The 15,118-nt window shown below is 47.7% G+C and overlaps 1 protein-coding gene across 1 annotated transcript in view; it reads right to left on the reverse strand.

The window, feature by feature from the left end:
* Window positions 1-10,945, reverse strand: part of GRID2IP (Grid2 interacting protein) — a 42,922-nt gene extending 31,977 nt beyond the window's left edge. Inside the window, exons 1-3 of the mRNA XM_072753171.1 lie at window positions 10,840-10,945; window positions 8,429-8,861; window positions 41-195 (exon numbers count right to left, since the gene is read on the reverse strand). Of these exons, the coding sequence (XP_072609272.1) occupies window positions 41-195; window positions 8,429-8,842 (569 nt within the window). The 5' untranslated portion in view covers window positions 8,843-8,861; window positions 10,840-10,945. The remainder of the gene's footprint in view (window positions 1-40; window positions 196-8,428; window positions 8,862-10,839) is intronic.
* Window positions 10,946-15,118: the final 4,173 nt, after the last annotated feature.

The following is a 15,118-nucleotide window of genomic DNA, read 5'->3' on the forward strand; positions in this document are numbered from 1 at the left end:
GGCACACCCTGCCTGCCTATTCCTCCCCCAAATGAGGTACCTGAGGTTGTCCAGGAGTGGTGCATGGGCCTCAAGGGGCAGCTCCAGGGTGAGCGCCCGCACCAGGTCATCTACCTGCTGCTCAGCTGCGAATTGCTTCAGTGCAGCAAATACCCGTTTCTTGGCAGTTGGCTGGTCCCCCAAGATTTCATCCACCTGTGAGGAAGGGTCTGGTGAATGACCACATGGACCAGAGCGGAACCCTGCTCACCTCCTTCCCTTCCTCCCTCAGTTTACCTCCACAGGACAGCTGCCAAGGGAGCCCTGCCTGAGCACTGTTGCAAGCTTTTTACCTAAATGTCGTCATTTCCAGCCTCAGGGCAGCCATACAAGATAGCAGGGCTAGTATCTTTATTTACATCCAAGCAAACCGAGGCTGGTCTAGGTGGAATGACTTGCCCAAGGCCATGGGGTCAGGACTCCTACTAAGAGAAAGGCCTTCTACTGAGCATTATAAGGATCAAAGGAATCAATACAAGAGCTTTAAAATGCACCAGGCACTCAATAATTGCTAGTTACTATTATTATAACACTATACTCCTTTCCACCACACTGTTCACTGAGAGATCCCACAGAGAATATTCTGGTGTTACAAAGAAGCCCTGGAGTGTGTGCCTCTCCCTGAATTTGGATTCCCTTAGTGCCCCCTCTGGACTTCTGTTTTTTTTTCTGCTTTGTGTACAAACCAGCTGATACAAATCAAGGTACATCTATTCAGAGGAGTCCATGCAGCTATTGGAAAGGGGCATGCAAATAGGCACCATGTTTCTGGAGGGCAGCTTTGGTAAGTGTATCCAGAGCCTAAAAATGCACCCATCATCTTACTCAATGATCTAGAAATGGATCCTAGGTATGTCCTGAGAAACAAGATGGTGCACGACGATATATGAGTGAAAAGGTTCACCTCTGCATTGTTCATAAAACAGATATATTGGAAGTAATATAGATATCTGATAATATGGAATGGATAATTTTAGCTCATCCATTTGAGGGATATTTATAGTCCCGGCTATTTGGCTAAGAAAAGAGGAAACCCCAGACTATGTGGGAGGCAGGACCCTGGCAGTTATGTGGTAGTCTGGGGACAGTTGTAGGCTCTGGTCCAGGGTTTTGGCTCTTGAAAATATGATGCAGAGAGATGGGGACAGCAGAGCTTGCTGAGGGTGGTGGCCAAGCCCCACAGCGCACCCTGAGCAGACTTCCCTACTGGGGTAATTTAGGACAGCTGGGCTCCAGGTTGCCCATCCCATCCTGGTTCTAAGGCTGGATATCCAGCTGGGATTCTGCAAACTGTTCCTCCCACAAATCAAATCCCTTTCCTGCCTAAGTTAGCAGAGTCAACTTCTGTTGTTTGAGAGCCAAGTCCACTTGATATTCTGTAGTACTGGATATTGTTGATTCTGGGTTAACCTTTTTTTTTCCCCCATATTTTAACGTCCCTGAAATCAGGATGTATCTTATGACTAGTAGCTATTCCTGGGCATGTATATGGATGTAGTCGTGGGTGTTCATATTGTTACTTACACTGATTTATGTGCATTGCTGGTACTAAATATGTTCAAATAAGTCTAAAGTCCTTTTGCAATAACTACTAAATCAAGTGAAAAGTAAGGTGATAAGGAAGCATGTGTCATGGGTTTATTGCCAGAGGTATTTCTCTTTTTGTGGTAAAAAAAAAAAAAACGGGGTGTCTTGCAATTAACATGCTTTCAATTTGATGCAATGTGTACTTTTTGGCCAGAAAGAATGATGCTGGGGATTTTTATTTAAAACCATAAAGTGCACCTAGGTGGCTCAGTGGATAGTGTCTGACTCTTGATTTCAGCTCAGGTCATGATCTCAGGGTCCTGGGATAAAACCCCATGCTGGGCTCCATGCTCAGTGAGGAGTCTGCTTGAGGATTCTCTCCCTCTGAGCCTCCCCTGCTCTCTCTCTAATAAATAAATCTTTAAAAAAATAGAACTATGAAATGCAGAGTGATGGCTAAGGGTGTGGAGATTCTTTTGGGAGTGACCAGAGTATTCTAAAGCTGGTCATGGTGATGGTTGCACAAATCTATGAATATACCCAAAACCACTGGATTGTACATTTTAAATGAGTAGATTGTATGATATGTGAATCTATCTCAATAAGGCCGTTATAAAATATGCAGAAAAATGCGATGAACAGGCAAGTGAGAAGAGCAGTTTACAAATGGAATACACAGGGTTGTCTGAGCCACTGGGTGCGTCAGTGGTTGAGCATCTGCCTTCAGCTCAGGTTGTGATCCCAGGGTCCTGGGACTGACCATGCTTCTCTCTCTGCCTATGTCTCTGCCTCTGTGTCTCTCATGAATAAATAAATACTATCTTTTAAAAAAACAAATGGAATACACAGTGTTATATTTTTAGATATATATGATTACACATATATCTATGAATTAGAAATATGCACTAAGTTTTATAGTGATTTGGATTTTCTAAAATAAGTCAATGGTTTCCATTTTTTCTATAGCAAGCATGTATGATTTATACAGTCAAGAAAAGGGAAACATGTTATTATTGTTCCTTTTCTTTTCCTTTATTTTTTACTGTGGTAAAAATGCACATAACATACAATTTACCATTGTAACCATTTTATTTTATTTTTTTAATTTTTTTTATTTTTATTTATTTATGATAGTCACAGAGAGAGAGAGAGAGAGGCAGAGACACAGGCAGAGGGAGAAGCAGGCTCTATGCACCGGGAGCCCGACGTAGGATTCGATCCCGGGTCTCCAGGATCGCGCCCTGGGCCAAAGGCAGGCGCTAAACCGCTGCACCACCCAGGGATCCCCATTGTAACCATTTTAACATGTACAATTCAGTGGCATTAAGTACATCCACTGTGTGGTGTAACTATCACCATTATCCAGTTCCGGAACATATTCATACCCCCCAAATAGAAACTCTGTACTCATGAAATACTTGCTCCTCATTCCCCTCGTCCCCAGCCTCTGGCAACCACTAATTGGTTTTCTCTCTCCGTGGATTTGCTTATACTAGATACTCCTTGTGAATGGGATCATACGGTGTGTGACTTTTGTGTCTGAAATTGTTACTTTTTGTTTTTGCAACAATTAAACGTTGTCTGTCCATACTCCATGAGAGCCCTCCCGTGATAGTCAGGAGGTCTGGGGGTGTCTGAACACTGACGCCCTCAGCTGACCCTGAAGCAGAGATGGGAGGCTGGGCGTGGAGTGAATGTGTGGGTTTGCTGTGTCTCACTTTCAGGGGAGAGTAGATGCAACCTTAGCCAGAGCTAGGGCTGTTCGATACCACCTCTATCACCTTCCATTCACCCCCAACGTCCGTAGACAGCATCCTTCCCCACCACCCTCTGCTGTCAGAGGATGAAGAGCTCCCCATCTCCCTGGCCAAGGTCAACCCTCCAATCCAGACACCCACGGCCCCACCCGACCCCACCTTCTTTTCCTCCATCTACTTGTCACTCGGCTCTCAGCTCGAAAGTCACCTCCTCACAGAGCTTTCCTGACCACCCTGGCCAAGCAGCCCCCCTACCTTTCTCTCTCATCTCCCTGTTCATTTCTTCCTTCCACAATCATGATCCCCAGATAGCTTGTTTATAGATTTGTGCACTTCCTCGCTGGCTTTTTCCCACAGGGACAACAGGTTCCCTGCTTGTCCTCATCACAGCCATCTCCCCGGTCTCAGCGCATCACAGATCCACAACCAATGATGGCGAAACACGTGGATTTCAGTGTCTCTATTGCCTTCTTCCCTTCAGCTTGTATAAATATTCAAGTCTCTCCTTTAAATACATGAGTACATGAAGTCCCCTTACCCTGCAACCCAAGCAACCTCTTAATTCTTCTGGCCCAGAGCTGTCGACACTTCTTGCTTCTATACAACTACCCTGATCTACTGCAGTGCGCCCCCTACTTGCAGCACTCCGTGGCAATTCTCTGGGCAAGGACCCCAAAGGGTGACTTCTGGAGCTCGATCTTCAGCCCAATGCTTGCTCCAGAGCTTCAGAATGGCATGCCCAACTCCTTCCTAGATAGTCGCACCAGGAGATTAAGGCAGGCTTTCCAGAGGTGGTGATGCCATAAAACGGGACTTCAAGGGCATCATGCCAGAGTCCTAGCACGTGCACCCCACAAAGTCTGTGTTACTGTTTGTCTCCTCCTATGATGGCCTGAGACCCAGACCTAACGTCTTGTTCCTGCTTAGCATCAAGCACAGGGCTTGGCACATAGTAGGCACTCAGTGAACGTTTATGGAACTGAACCGAAGAGCCACAAATGGCCAGCTGTTCTCTCACTGCATTTCCTGTGACTCCCCTGGCGACCTCAGTTTCCCTGGCAGTGAGTAGGGCAGGCTGCAGCACCAGCACCCCCCCACACACACACACACATCCACTGTGCCAAGGAAGGTTAGGGTTTTGCAATCAAAGTCAGCTGCAGCCTCAATTCAAAGGAGAACATGGCTAGCTGGAAAGACGTTTTATGTAAGAAAGAGGAAAAAATAGTTCCCCCCCTGGGGCCTGTGCCACAGTGCGGCTTTGGTGTCAGCCATTACCCAGATGCTCTCAACCTACATCTAAGCATGAGGCACCATCACGGGATGCTAATGGATTTTCTATTAAATATCAGAATCTTCAAGGAGGAAAAACTGGGGCAGAGAGAGCACTGGCGACAACCCGGGAGCTAATTGTCAGAAAGTCCTTGATTGTCCCCAGGCAGTCTCTTCTGGGGATTTGCTCTCAGTTTTTGCAGGTGCTTGGTGAGCTCAAACCAGAACCCACCACTCCCACTCCCCCTTGGTAGAACACACATCATGGCTGACCTGGGCAGCCAGTCAGATTCCTCCCTCCCTCTGGCAGTCGCCACCCTGGCCCTGCTTTGTGGCCAGGTCTGCATGTCCACCCTGCCCTTCTGGGGGCTCTGAGCACGCCCTCTTACAACTTTGCAGGGGTTGGATGGAGTCTGGGACACGCCTTTGGTTCTGTAGCAGGTCATCTGGAATTATAGCAGACATTACTAGTGACTGCAGTCTGAATGGTGGTGTTCCCCCCCCCCCCCCCATTCATAGGCTGCAAACCTAATGTCCAATGTGATGGTATCAGGAGGTGGGACCTTTGGGAAGGGATGAGATCATGAGGGTGGTTCCTTGCAAATGGGATCAGTGTCCTTATGAAAGACACTCCAGAGACCTCCCAGCTCCTTCCCTCCCGTGAAGACACGAGAGGTCTGCAACCCAGAAGAGAGCCCTCATTCTGCCATGTTGGCACTCTGATCATGGACTTCTGGCCTCCAGAGCTGTAGGAAATAAATTCCTGCAGTTTCTTTCTTCTTTCTTTCTTTCTTTCTTTTTAAATATTTTTTTTCTTTATTTATGATAGTCACAGAGAGAGAGAGAGAGAGAGAGAGGCAGAGACACAGGCAGAGGGAGAAGCAGGCTCCATGCACCGGGAGTCCGACGTGGGATTCGACACCAGGTCTCCAGGATCACGCCCTGGGCCAAAGGCAGGCGCCAAACCACTGCACCACTGCACCACCCAGGGATCCCCAATTCCTGCAGTTTCTAAGCCATCCAGGCTGATATTCTGTTACAGCATCCAGAGGGATTAAGCCACTAGTGCTCACCAATATTGCTAGCTCCCCTCCCCCCTCTGAGCGCACAGAAGACTGCATTTCCCGGCACCCTTTGGAAGCAGTGACATGACTAATTGTGGCCAATGAGCATGGGCTGCGGGTGCAGTGCTTTGCTCCCTCTCTGAAGTCCTTAAGAGCCAATGCACACATTTCCACCTTCTCTTCCTCTTCTACAGAAACTCCCGAAGCTGCACGTTCAGATGCGGGCGTCTGGCATGTTGAGGCCTTGTGTCAGCCATCCTGGAGAGTTGCCTGGACTTTTAGAGGACTTTGTGTGGATGGAGAATAAACCTGTGGGGTGTGCAAAGGCCCCAAGATGTTTGCTGTTTGCTATAACAGCAGAGCCTATTCTGGGGATAGAAAGAAACTGCATCTTCTGAGGAGTTGTACCCTGGTGACCTAGGGAGGCGAGAGCTGAATCTTGCATGTATGTGTGAGTGACTGCATACACTTGGCTACAGAGACTGGCCTGCTCAGGATCATGGGCTAAAAGGCTCAAGTTGGGGTCCTGCCCAGACACAGGGTCATGCCAGGGTACATGGTGGGGATGAGGCTCCTGAGGGGATTCAGTTTAGAAGGAAGGAGGACTGGACCATGCTTGGGCACTGAAGAAGGCCAGGTGGATGGAGGTCTGGTACCTGGGCAGTGGGCTGGGAGTCATTTCTCTAATAGCAGGGTTCTAGTCCTCTGCCCACCAAAACCTCATGGCCAAGCTCTGCCAAAAGGAGGAATGAACAGTGCCCTTTCCATGGAAGAAAAGTGAGGGTGCCTTTGAACTTAAGTGTCCTAATCACCAAACTGAGTTTCCAGGATGTTGGGCTGGGCATTCACATCTGAAGGCTCTGAAGGACAAGTTAGGAGGGTGGAAGGTCTCAGGTAGTTGCTATACTGACACCTTCCAGTAGGTCCCAGTAGATATGATGATACTACTCAGCCTCTTTCTCCCTGACTGTGTCCCAACCAGGTTGCCTGGATTTGCCTGGATTTTTCCAGAAAAGATCCAGGTTTCTGCAAATCAGGGATTACTTGGGATTCAAGTCTAAAGTCCAGCTCCATCCTCAGAAGTCCTTTTCTAGCTCTGGGTCTCTACCTCTCTTGGTGGCTGCTCCTTGCTTCCTGTAGATGACTTAGACCTTGAGCTCCTCTTGTGGCTAAGGATGTTAGTCATTCTAGGATCTGACGCTCAGTCCTCAGGGAAGTCCTAACTTTCCACCAGCCACCCCTTAGGGCTTGCTCGTGCCAAAGTCTGATGCCTTTGGAAGATCAGGGGACTTGAATCAGGGCCTCTTGTTGCCAACTAGCCAGCCAGACTACTGTGTAAGGCAGAGCCAGATCCCAGTTTTGTGAGGGCTTAAAACAAGTGTGGCTCTTTAAAAAACAAAAACAAAAACAAAAACAAAACTATGTGCTATTGTCTGAATGTTCGTGTTCCTTCCAAATTCATATCTTAAAACCCTAAGCCCCAAAGATGATGGCATTAGGAGGTGGGGCGTCTGGGAGGTGCTTATGTCACGTCACGAGGGTAGAGCCCTTATGAATGGGATTAGTGCCCTTACAAAAGAGACCCCAGAGAGCTTCCTTGCCCTCTCCACCATGTTAGAAGGCACACACAGTGAGAAGGCACCAGCTAGGAACCAGAAAGTGGCTCTCACCAGACACCAAATCCGCTGGTGCTAAGATCCTGGACTTCTGGCTTCCAGAAATGTGAGAAATGAATTGAAATAAATTCCTGTTGTTTATAAGCCTCCTGGTCTCTGGGATTTTGTTACAGACTAAGACACTATGTTAGTCAGACAGACAATAGAAGGAATGATCCACTGCCACACGATGTGGATGAAAGTCACAGCAAAATGTTGAGCACAAGAGGCTCAGCACCAAAGAGTTATGTGCTGTACATCCATTTTTTTAAAAAGATTTTATTTATTTATTCATGAGAGACACACAGAGAGAGAAGCAGAGACATAGGCAGAGGGAGAAGCAGGCTCCATGCAGGGAGCCTGATGTGGGACTCGATCCCCAGGACTCCAGCATCATGCCCTGAGCCGGAAGACTGACACTTAACTGCTGAGCCACCCAGGTGTCCCCTGTATATCCATTAATATGAAGTTCACAAAAGGGAGATACCTGAGTGGCTCAGGCAGTTAAGCATCTGCCTTCAGCTCAGGTCATGATCCCCAGGTTCTGGGATTGAGCCCTGAGTAGGGCTCCCTGCTCAGCTGGACACCTACTTCTTCTCCCTTTCCCTCTGCTGTTCCCCCTGCTTGCTCTCTCTCTCTCTCTCTTTCCATCAAATAAATAAATACAATCTTTTTAAAAAAGTTCACAAACAGGCAAAAGTCATCACTAATGATGCAAGCCCAAATAGCAGCAACCTCTTGATGGAACCAATAGAGAAAGGGGAACATAGGAACTTTCTGGGGGTGAAGGAATCATTCCATTTTCTGTCATTACCTATATTCTGTCGATCTGCATTTTGAGCAGGGTGGTGATTACAAGGGTGTGTGCACATGTAAAATCTAGTGAGCTGTACACTTAATGTACTTTACACCTGTGTATCTCAGTAAAAAAGAAAAGCAACCCCTATAAAACAACCAAACAGAATTACAAAATTAGGTAAAGAGCCTTGAAGCTCGCGTGTCTTTATATTTCTGGCAAATGTGTCCCTAGAAGACTCCTCGGCTCCAGGTTGTGGGAGCCATACCAGGCCCCAGAAGGGTACCCGGCCAACCACACCCCACCCCACGCGCGTCCTACCTTGCGGCTGAACTCCTGGGCCTTGTGTCTGCGCTCCCGGTGCACAGCATCCGGGCGCTTGCGGCGGGCCAGGCGCAGCAGCTCGCGGCCCAGGGAGAGGCCTGGGCCGCAGCGCGCGGGCCACGGGGCTGCGGTCGGGGATGCGCAGCGGGATCCCGCGCCTGGGTCGCCGTCGGGACTGGGGAGCACCCCGAGGCTGGGCGGCACGCGCGGGCAGCGCCGGGCCAGGCGCACGAGGCGCTCCTGGCTTAGGCCACCCACAGCCAGCCCCTCCACCTCCAGGATCTGGTCTCCGGGCCGCAGACCCCCAGCGTGTGCGCTGCTCCCTTCTGTCACCTCCAGGACGAAGCAGGGGCCTGAGCCACCCAGGCGGAAGCCGAAGTCTTCGGGCCAGCCCTGGTTGGTGGCGGGCATGGCAGCGCTGGCGGGGCAGCTGAAGATGGAAAGAGAGGGCACAGGGGATTCATCGAGGCCCTGGTCTGCTGCGCTGCAGGCCGCTTAAAGACCCAGGAGATGTGCCAGTCTGGGCCTCTACTTCTCTCTGCCTCCAGGTGGAGGATTAGTGCTTAAGTTAAGACACTATTGTGTCTCAACTCCTAGATTCAGCAGTGCCTCAAGTTCACCAACTTCCATGTAAAATAAGGACTTCCCAGTGCCATGCGCTCACAAATGCCTAATGACTTTGACAGGTATTTGCCCTTTGAATTGTAGGACTCTCCTTTTGGACTTCCTTGGGGAAGCATGGTATGACTGATTTGGAGGTCTCCCAGGTCCTGACTTTAGGACAGGCTCAGGGGGAGGTGGAACCTCTGTCCTCCAAAAAAGGCCACGTTGTGTGGCCTGGTGAGGTGGGACGAGACACAAACCTGAAAATTAATAAAGGGAAATCTCACTAAACCCAAGTCAGGAGGCCAGAAGGGGGAGCCATACCATTCCATCTCAATTATAATAAGGATTATCTCTCCCAAAGCCCAACAGGAGAGTCGTCAAACAGAAAAAAATCATCAATTACAAGCCCAACAGGAAAAGACGCGCATTGCCTCTCCTACAAGAGGACCACCCTTGCAACTCAGCCAATGAGCAACCGTGATTATTATTATTTTATTCAAAATAATCCCTCCCAACTTCCTTATTCTTCTCTATAAAATTCCTCTCCTTTATTTGTTGGACTTGCCTATGGTTTTTGCCATAGCTTGTTTGTCCTGAATTGCTATTCTCTACCATTCCTGGGTTAACCCATTTTTGCTAGAAAAAAAACTTTTATTTTTAAGGTTAACAAACACAGCCTGGGGAGGCAAAAGGGTGACTGTCCCAGACGGAAGATTCTAGGTGTGTTTCTACATGTCTGTTTAGAGCAGGGATTGTTTAGAGCTCATGGATGGCCTCTGAAACTGTAGGCAATATGTGGTGTGAAGGTTTGGTTTTCCAAGGAAGAGTCTTTAGTTCTGAGGACTTCCTGACTCTGGTTTCAAAGAACCTCTGAGGGCTGGATTTGAAGGCCCTCCACAGATGCTCAGAGCCCCCCAGCATGGAGTCAGTCATCCTCTTATGGCTCCCTTTCCCAAGATGCCTGAACATGTCTTAGCGGCTGGAGAGTTGGGGTGAGGAGGAGATCCAGGGTTCCAGCAGCGTCGTGGACTAGTAAAAAATGGTCTTAAGTGACCACCAGTGAGACTCTGTATCACCTGGCCACCAGAGGACAGTGTGAACACTTTCCACCTTGCATGTGGTGGAGGCTGTCACACCCCAAAGCTGGCCAGCTTCTTTCCAAGCCCATTCCAGGGGACCTGGTCCTCCTCTGCCAGGTGGCCATGCTGCCATGGGGCCTCAGGGACACTTACTCTATTGCTTGATGGCAGCACTGGACTCCTGGGTGCACTGGGCCCAGATGGGGTTGGGGGCATCACCATGTCTTAGAGGAGCCCGAGATCAATTCTTATACCATGAGAGAAGTAGTAGCTCCTCCACAATCAAAGAGGGGCTGGCTGTAAACTCTGAATTTGGGGCAGAGGCACATGTTTCCCATGCATGTGCACACCTGTTCTGGCCCACATACCTGTGGCAAGGCTGCCTGTCAGAGACCAGAGCAGGCAATGCCTAGCACCTCTACACCCAACCTGTGGAGCCCACAGTGCAAAAGTGGCTGCCAGCACTCAGACCCCACTGGGCTTTTGCACCACGTCAAGTCCTCCTATGTGTCGCCAACCCTGCAGAGTCACCCAAGCTCTCTCCCACCCACCCAGAACTCCTTGTGTGGGCCAGTCTGCCCTCTCACCTTCACCTAGAAACAGAAATCCAGGCTCCTGACAGGGCTGATGGGCTATCTCAGGGCATGAGAGGGAGGCATCTCAGGGCTACCCATCCCAGATTATTGGGTGCCTCTCCCACCCCGTGCTCCCAGGTTTGCTCACCTTCCTCACTGGTGATTTCAGTGGTTGCAGGGACAGAGCACAGGGCTTGTGGAATGCCTGGGGACACTTGCTTGTTGCCAGCCCTCTGCTACTGTACGAACAGTATGACCTTGGCGTCAGTTACTGATGAGCCCGAGGTGACAGCTGGAGTTTCTAAGGCAAAGTGATCCTCTGAGTAACCTGAGAAGGCCCCAGTTACCAGGCAGACCAGCAGGAAGCCTGGACAGGTTGGCCAGGGCCCAGAGTGGCTGGCCCCTGCTGTGTGGTCCTGGGGGGCAAGCAATTATACTCAGGCAGGAGTGGAGGCTGGCTGGAGCTGGGCCATGGGCTGGGTACACCCATGAGGTCATAGAACTCGGTGGGTGGTTTGAGAGGGTTCATCTAGGCTGTTTTGAGATGAGGGGATGTAAGATGGAAGAGGGGGTTGGTGAGACTCAGTAGGGCGTGGGGATCCAGTCTCCACAGAGAATATCACTGCCAGAGCCCCAGTGGTCAGATTTATTCTCAGAAAAAGGTGAGATCCAGCCCAGAAAAAATGGTTTGGTTGGGCAAAAAGATGCTCACCTAAGTAACTTTGGAAGTGAGTGGAGTCTGTAAAACTGAAGGCAGATGGAACTGCACACAGTCCTGTACTCTAGGAGGTGAAGCTGTTTCCCACTGGGGTGCAGGTTAACAATTCTGAAATCACACACATGCACACTGGAATCAAACGATTATGTAAATGGATGGCAGGAGCCAGGTTTCTCCCTAGTGGAGTGGGAGGCTATAGACAAGCTAAGGAGGAAGCTAGAATAATCCACGTGGTACTAGATCAAAGCTGGGGATGTCAGTATGAACTCGTGTTTTGCTTACTACAGCTGTGGATAGACACATGTAGAAATATTTATGACTGTGTGTATTATACATAGGTTAGTATATGGACTTATGTCTGCTTATTCTGTCAGCAAGAGGGCCTAGAAGCAAGACACCCCAGCAGCAATGAGCATATCTAGTGCCAGATCTTGGCTTCTAATATTCTCCAATAAAAGGAGTCCAGGATCCTTAGACAAATGACTGATTCTAGGTCTGGAGCAGGAAGCATGCAAGAGGATCCTAGAGCATCTTCTGGTACCAGAGAGTACACAAATGCTAAATGCGCGCGCACACACACACACACACACACACACACTCGCGTGCATGTACCTACATATGGTGGGGTTTGTCAAAGGGACACAGGAGCAAATTGAGAGACATCTCATTGGCTGAAGATGGAACAATATGAGAAACAAAATAAATAATGTAGTACTAGGTTATGACCCCAAACATAAAATAAATATCCATGAGTCTATGCTGATGTAAACATATGGTTGAATAAGTAGGGGAGAAAAGACATCTCTCCCATGCAGAAGAATCTCAAATGATTTATAACTTTCCCCCATTTAAGTGTGGGCTGCACATAGCAACTTCCTTCCACCAGGGACAGTACTAAGGGGTGGGGGTCACAGTACTTCACAGTGAAGAAAATGATCAACCCTCCCTCAGGCAAGTGATCAAAGTTAATAGCAACAGGGATAAGTCAGGTTGATGGCATGTGCCCTTTATCTGATGTGATGAGAGCAGCACTTTGCCTCCGTGAACTTCCTCCCCTAAACCCATAACCAGTTCAACTAGGAGAAAGAGAAACATCAGCATACTTAAATTGAGGACATTCTTAAAACACGAGGTTTGTCAAAGGGACACAGGAACCTGCCTAAAGAGCTCCCAGAGGCCAATGATGAAGCATTTGAGCAACAAAGTCAATAAGAGAGTGTTGGATCATAACCCAAATAAATACTGATACAGACAAAACATACTTGGCTCTTCAAAGCCAAGGTCATCGAAAACAGGATAGTCTAGATATTGTCACAGACTGGAAGGGCTTACGGAGACCTGATGGCTAGATGCAGTGTGGGATCTTGGGACAGAGAAAGGACATTAGGTGAAAGCTAAGGAATCAGAACTAATGATAAAGATCAACATTTATCAGTTGTGACAAATGTACCATAGTAATGTAAGACACCAGCAATAGGAGATGTCGGGTGTGGGGCAACAGGGAACTACCATAACAGCTTTTTTGCACACCCAACAGTATCCTAAAATTAAAATTTTATTATTAAATTTTTTTTCTGAGGATGTGGGGGATGGGGATCAGATGGATCAGGTGAGGGATGCCTGGGTGGCTCAGCAGTTGAGTGTCTGCCTTCAGCTCAGGGCCTGATCCCAGGATCCGGGATTGAGTCTCACATCCGGCTCCCTGCATGGAGCCTACTTGTCTCTCTGCCTGTGTCTCTGCCTCTTTCTCTCTCTGTGTCTCCCATTAATAAATTAATAAAATCTTTAAAAAAAAAGATGGATCAGGTGGTATTTTTAATAGGTCATCACGATGGAGCTGGATGTTTTGCAGTTTGCTTAGGCAAAGATGCTCTAAATTACTGTGTGTGCATGCAGTGCATGCACTGCATGTGTGTAGAGAGGTAGATGTGTCTATGCGTGTTCTCTAGTCTCATTTACATTACAAACTCTGCTGGGTAGGTTACAGTATATCTTCTTTGAGGGGAAAAAACCTAATACTGTGCGTGAACCAGTGTCCCCAGAACATGGTCGAAGAACAACTGATATTGGAATAAAATACATCTTTGAGCATACCTCCAAATGCTTAACAGGCTGCGTAATTGTTGTGCTGCATGGTAATTACGCATAAGCCGTGACAGTCACATGGGTGGCTTTACTTGGTGTGCTTTTTTGACTTCTTGATTAATAAACTGTTGTTTCTCTACCTGGTAAAAAAAAAATAGAGTCACGCAACCCTGCTGATGGGAGTGTAAAATCGTACATCCATTATGGGATACTGCTTGATGTTTTCTTAAAAAGGTAAACGTGGGGCACCTGGCTGGCTCAGTCTGTACAGCACTCGACTCTTAATATCAGGGTCATGAGTTTGAGCCCCACACTGGACATGGAGCCTACGGGGAAAAAAAAAAGTTATGGATGCCTGGGTGGCTCAGTGGGTTAAGCGCAGGACTCTTGATTTTGGTTTGGGTCATGATTTCAGGGTCATGAGATCGAGCCCTGTATTGGGTTCTATACGCAGTGTGGCGTCTACTTGAGATTCTCCCTCTGCCTCTACTCATGCTTTCTCTCTCTCCCTCAAAATAAATGAATAAAATAGTCTTTTTAGGAAAGCTAAATGTACACTTATCATGCAACCTACCCATCCCATTCCTAGGTATTTATGTGTCCAAGAGAAATGACAGCATATGTGTACATAAAGACTTGGACATGAATGTTTATAGCAGTACCAATCACAATAGCCCAAAACTGGAAACAATTTATACATTGATCTATTGGCAAATGGATAAACAAACTGTGGTATATCTATGCAATGGAATGCTACTCAATAATAATAATAAGTGAATTCTTGATACACATAACATGAATGAACCTTAAAAACAGTATGCTAAGTGAAAGAAGCTGGTAACAAAAATCTCTCTGCTCAGACATCAGGCTCTCTGCTCAGCAGGGGGTCTGCTTCTCCCTCTCCCTCTGCCCCCCCCCCCGCTCCTTCTTTCTCTCTCTTTCTCTCTCTCTCTCTCTCTCTCAAATAAATAAAATCTTAATAAAAAATGTCATTCTCATCATATCTTATCAATGGCACATGCTAAAACCCTGACTTACATGCTGTTAACCTTGATCATCTATCTGAGGTTGGATTTGTCAGTTTCTCCATTGTAAAGTACTGTGACCCCCACTCCTTAATACTGTCTTCGTGGGAAGATAGTCACTGTGCGCAGTCCACACTTAAGAAGGTAGAGTTATGCTCAACATAAATTATTTGGAATCCTTATGCATGGGAGATATGTCTCTTCTCCCCTATTTATTTGATCATTTATTTATATCAGTATGGATTTATGGATATTTATTTTATACTTTGGGTTATAATCTAGCACTAAGTTATTTTGTTGCTCATATTGTTCCATATTTGGCTAGGGGAGTCTCTTTTAGCTCACTCCTATGCTCCTTTGGCAAGTCTCCATTGCTCTGTGTGTGTGTGGTATGTGTGCATATGTGCGTTTTACAATTGGCGTGACAAGTTGGTCCAGGGTCATCCCAGCCCTAGAATCAGCCATTTCTCCAAGGTGCTTTGATTTACTTGGAAGAAGAGGGAATAATATTCAAAACTAAGTTCTGGGCACTGGATGTGTTCATTGCTTCTGGGATGTCACTGCTTCTCGGCTGGGTCACTGATGGCAAGCACACACAT

The sequence above is a fragment of the Vulpes vulpes genome, chromosome 3 (genome assembly GCF_048418805.1).
Source record: "Vulpes vulpes isolate BD-2025 chromosome 3, VulVul3, whole genome shotgun sequence".
NCBI classification, from domain to species: domain Eukaryota; kingdom Metazoa; phylum Chordata; class Mammalia; order Carnivora; family Canidae; genus Vulpes; species Vulpes vulpes.